Below are 5,429 nucleotides of genomic sequence, written 5' to 3' on the forward strand. Positions count from 1 at the left end.
GTGCCTCAGGGTGGGGGGTGGGGATCTGCCGCAGGGGGAGTACCTCAGGGCTGGGGTGGGTGGCATGAGGTGGTAGTTTTGCGTAGGGCGTGAAACATCCTTGCACTGGCCCTGACATTCAAGCATCCTTAGTTTGCACTGTAGCGAACTTTCTTTCTCCTTGGCTTGCAGCCTGTACTGTTTTAATGTCATCAGATCTCTCCAGTTAAGGAAGGCTGAGCCTGGTCAGTACTTAGTTGGTGGCTCTTCAGCAGACATGTAGGTGCTGCAGGCAGTAGTGGTAGTGTTTGAGTCAATGGCTTTCTTCCCCTCCAAGGGGGCTCAAGCCAGTGCTGCAGCAGGAAGTCCCGAACAATTGTGGATACTAGAACCCATAATACAGTTTCCTAAAAGGGGTATAACTGGGCTCCAGTTCAATTCCAGTTCATTGATGGAAGTGGGGGGGGGGGTAGTTCTGCTTCCTGAAACTCCCCCTGCAATTTCAAGCACATACAACTTTCTTAGATCCTGTCTTTAAAACTGTGCCTAGTAACACTGCACGTGAGCTCAGCTGCCATACTCCACCCCAGTGATGGCTACACTTGATTGGTAGATGAAGTAATTCCTGCCTTTCTGAAGTGCTTTGGGATACTTCAGGGGAGGAGGGATAGCTCAGTGGTTTTCTATGAATGTCACTATAGAAATATAAGCTACTATTTTTTTCTTTGAAGAAAAAGTATAGAGTTCTTCCCCAAATCCACCACATGATCATCAGTGTTTCAAATGTTTCTAAACAGGGGAAACGAGCCCTCGAGCGGAGACTTTCTGAAATGGAGGAGGAGATGAAGGTATGAAATAATTTGCTCACCCCGTTTTCCCTTCTGTGTTTAGGATTAATGACTGTAGAGGTTATCATGCAGGAGTGAAGGATGTTGTGTGGGAGGAGATGCCCCATGTAACCTTGTGTGTGTGTGTGTCCCTTTATGCAGTCCTGACTTGAGTTAATGGCCATGTTCTCAGAGCATGGTCTGATACTAGAATTGCTATATATGATCACTCAGTCAGTTGCATCTCGCATTGGATCTGTGCTGTTTGATCCCACAACAGTGAAAGCTATTTCTCCCAGGGAGCTTTCAGAAACTAACCCTCTGTGATCTCCTGGATGAGCTTTGTTGTGGTGATCCTGCATGCCCTGGAGTAGTGGGGCAAGCTGAAGTAAAGCCCTCCGAGTCTCATTTCATGTGAACTGGAAAGGCAAAGGAGTTTGTCAGAGAGGTGATGGTGGCTTTGAGAAGTCACACACTTAAAATGATTGTACTTCCGCCCTCCTTTCCACGAGCACGCTGCTGGAAGGAAATCTCAGGAAGTCATCTTGGAACAAAAGATTGTCGTCAGACTTCCCTATATGTTTTCTCTCTCACCCCCATTGAAATCTACAGGGATGCTGAGTAGCACGTGCCCTCTCAGAGCAGCGACTGCCCCACTCAAACAGCTCCTTTGCATTGCCACTTTCCTGCCAGTCAGCTGCATGGAAGGACTGCCACCCTCACTTGAAAGCCCTGTGAGCACTGATCAGGCTGGCACCGCTCTGGAGTCCGCTTATTCTGATGGCGGGGGGGAGGCAACATGTTGTGCTGACCCAGTGAACCGAAGGCTTTAAGCTGGTTTTGCAATGTTACATCATCTTACGCAATACACTCATGCTGACATTAATAGAATGCACCTCTTTGTTCTCTCTCCCCCGGTTCATTTCCCTTTGAACCCAATCCAAGTGGGACTTAGCTTCATCACTTTAAACAAAAAGAAGGATTCTCTTCGTGAGGGTTAAGAGCTGCTGAATCTCCCTAACCTATTGCAGTGATGAAAGCGATTTTCTGCCTTGCTGGAGATGGTTCCAATTTCATATTTGCTCAAAGGAGCTTCAGATTTTTACTGATCATAATGAGTCTTTGAAGTAAAGCTCCAGTTGGCTATTCCTGTATCTTAAACTCAAATTACTAGAGGATCTCAACTCCCTGGTTATAGGCAGGGCTCAAAGATGGTCCTACAAAGTGAGGTTCTGGGCACAGTCCGGAGATGTCAGTGTCCCAGAAAGGCCACGTTACGATACTGTCACATATAATTGCATGCTCACATAAGGAGGCAGGCATCCAGTACTACGTAAGAACCTGAATAGAGCAGGGAGAATGAAGAATCCGAATTGTAATGATTAATTGTGGGTAAACAAAGCTCAGCTGGAGTTTTTGTCTACGGACCTTCAAACAGTAGTTTGCTTAGCAGAAAAGTTTGAAATCCACACTTATAGCTGGTGGGAGAGGAGAGAGTGGGGGCTAGATGTTCACATGTATGCATTGATTTTAAATATAAGCACCAAAATAGTGAGTATTTCATCACCACAGAGAAATTGTTCTTGCTTATAGCCATGAAAATGTGACTCTCAGGGTAACCATGTTCCCCTATTTTTACAGCAGTCCTACTAACAGTGGGCTTGTCTATATGAACACTTAGTTTGCAGCAGTCTGAGGTGTAAATCTTCCTCACAGCAGTTGTGCATGTGGACCACAAAGCAGCTCAGCCTGCAGAGTAAACAGGCCAATTGATGGCCTGTCAGTTCTGTGTGCTTCAGTGCCTTTGGTGCTGGCCAAGTACTGGGACTGGCCTACCAGAGCCCCTGGACTGACACTTTCTCTTTTCATCAGCTGCTTTTATCCATTCATAGCCTCACTTTACTGGGCTCCTCCCGAATAAAGCAGCAAAGTGACCTTGTGTTAATAGAACAAAGATACATTCACCCTGACTGCAGCTCCTCTATGCTGCCGTTACATTTTGACTTGTTACTCTTGCAGAAAGTTCATTAAGAATGCTGTCAGACCCTGCTGTGTTGTAGCATTTCTTGGCTGCCAGCCACTCATTAAGAGGGTATAAATTGCTGAGCTAGGAATGTTAAATGAAGCAATGCTTGCGAACGCTCAGGACTGTTAGAAAAGCAGGCTACTCGCTAGCATCTTACATCTTTCCTGAAAGTGAGAGAATCGACACTGTCTTATCAGCTGAATGAGAGGTTTGAGAGAATAAGCATTTTAATTGCTAACGCAGGGGTAGGCAACCTATGGCACGTGTGCTGAAGGCGGCACAAGAGCTGATTTTCAGTGGCACTCACACTGCCCAGGTCCTGGTCACCAGTCCGGGGGACTCTGCATTTTAATTTAATTTTAAATTAAGCTTCTTAAACATTTTAAAAACCTTATTTACTTTATATACAACAATAGTTTAGTTATATATTATAGACTTATAGAAAGAGACCTTCTAAAAATGTTAAAATGTATTACCGGCACGCGAAACCTTAAATTAGAGTGAATAAACGAAGACTCGGCACACCACTCCTGAAAGGCTGCCAACCCCTGCGCTAACATGTGAGTGGCACTATGAAACCTAAAGCATTTACCTCTGTGACTGTGCATCACTCCCAACACTGCCACCAGAGAGGAGCTGCTGACCCCCATCTTCCCCTTCCTTGCTAGTCTTCTGTATTGCCACCATCTCTGCCTACTTAACTGAAGTGGTGTCAGTTGAGCCAGCTCACTAGTTTTCCTTAACATGGAGGCGTGGGATGTGAGTTGTTCCGATAATCAAACATCTTGCGTCACTAGCACTAGCGTTAATCCTGTAATTTTCAGAAGGTTTCCTTCCATTAGTCATAACAAGTTTTGAGTTATTGTATGTCTGACCTATTTCCAAGTTCCCTGTTCCTTTGGTATTTGTCTTGCTCTCCTCCTGCTCTGTGAATCAGGTGTCCTCCAGTAGACTGATCCCAACCAGAGTGAATAGAGAGGACTTGAATCCCCTTGTAGCAGACTCTCTAGGGCTAGAGAAGCAGGTGAGGATCACACACAGTGCTTGGGCGTACAGGGTGGAAAGCTTTTTTGCCCCATCTTGTGCTTTGGAATACTAGTTACTTGGTTCCCCCAATTCATGGACATAGCCTGATGCTAAGGTAGCAACCAAAAAGCAGGGAATAGCGTAAAGAAGAAAATAGCTGATCCTGAGAAACCTTCAGTGCGTAAAGAGAAATGTGCGCACAGACATGCTCTTGCTGAAGTTTTCCTGACTAAATCTGAGGTGGTGCTGTTCTGACTAAAGGTGCAGGAACCTGGTTAGTGAAGCAGAAAGAAAATTACCATTTATGCTGAATTGAATTCAGTGCCCAGGCTCCCAAGATTGGTCCATTCTCCTAAAACAGGGTACAGGAAACTTCCACTGAAATCAATGGAAGCTGCCCGTATTGTGCAGCAGAAGAGGATCCCAGCATTTGATGAGATACGTATGCATTGAGCCCTCTTGAAGCAGCTGGATGCTCGAATGCACGGACTCTCAAACTGAGGGGTTGTGACTCCTCAGGGGGTTGCGAGGTTGTTACATGGGGGTTGTGAGCTGTCAGCCTCCACCCCACAAATCCCGCTTCACCTTCAGCATTTATAATAGTGTTAAATATTTTTTTTAAAGAAAGTGTTGTACTCAGAGGCTTGCTGTTTGAAAGGGGTCACCAATAGATAGGGTGACCAGATGTCCTGATTTTATAGGGACAGTCCTGATTTATGGGTCTTTCTCTTATATAGGCTCCAATTACCCCCCACCCCCTGTCCCAATTCTGAGGCATTCTGAGGCTTAGATCCAATATCTGTGCTGGAATATGAACATTGTCTCTAAATCAATGCAATGCACTCTCTCAAATACACACTTCTCATTTTACGTCTTAGATATATTTTATGTTTGTTCTATTCTTGCCAGCCACACAACTCCAGTGAAACACACTGCAGCTTAACTGAAATGCCACAAGGGACGGCTTTCTTTTGTCTGTTTTGAGGCAGTATTGTAAGCGCATCAGTCTCCCAATATTTGTCAGTTTAGATCATATTTGAGGCTGACTGCTCTGGCCTAATAAAGGTGTATGAATATTCATAGTGAGAGACCAGTTTGGCGTGGACAAATTAGGGATAGACTGTGACTCATTTCCATAGTGTAGGATATTGCCTCCCTGAGATTCACAAGGAGATTTCTTTCCAATTCCATTACACATATTCATTGCAATGTGCTAAAGGCTATTGTTTGTTCTTTCCCGTTGATGTGTAAGCTCCACTCATTTTGCTGATCAGCTGAATGCTGAATCCTTTTGCAAATCCCTACTAATTTTCTCCTTGCATCAAATGCATAACTTACACTGCCATTTACACCACTGATGGATTTGGCCCCTGTGATGAATTGGGAATGTTCTTAATGTTTTCTCTGAATATTGTGTTGGTGCCTCAGTGTCCCCTAGGCCGTTCTTAAGTATCTAGGTGGTGGGATAAGGGTGTGTGATTGCTGCAGAGCAAAGGGCCAGTGCACCTAAATGCTTGGCACTCTGTCTCCTAGCAACTGATGGCCTGGGCCCCTCCTCTGCAAAGGTGCCA

General features: G+C 45.1%; 1 protein-coding gene across 3 annotated transcripts in view; it reads left to right on the plus strand.

Moving 5' to 3' along the window:
- PPP1R12B (protein phosphatase 1 regulatory subunit 12B) overlaps positions 1–5,429 on the plus strand; it is a 127,586-nt gene that overhangs the window by 108,116 nt on the left and 14,041 nt on the right. For all 3 annotated transcript variants that reach the window (XM_032791888.2, XM_032791889.2, XM_032791892.2), the window contains one exon: positions 777–827. In XM_032791888.2, coding sequence (XP_032647779.1) covers positions 777–827 — 51 coding nt within the window. The remainder of the gene's footprint in view (positions 1–776; positions 828–5,429) is intronic.

Source organism: Chelonoidis abingdonii, chromosome 4 (assembly GCF_003597395.2).
Source record: "Chelonoidis abingdonii isolate Lonesome George chromosome 4, CheloAbing_2.0, whole genome shotgun sequence".
Lineage (NCBI taxonomy): Eukaryota > Metazoa > Chordata > Testudines > Testudinidae > Chelonoidis > Chelonoidis abingdonii.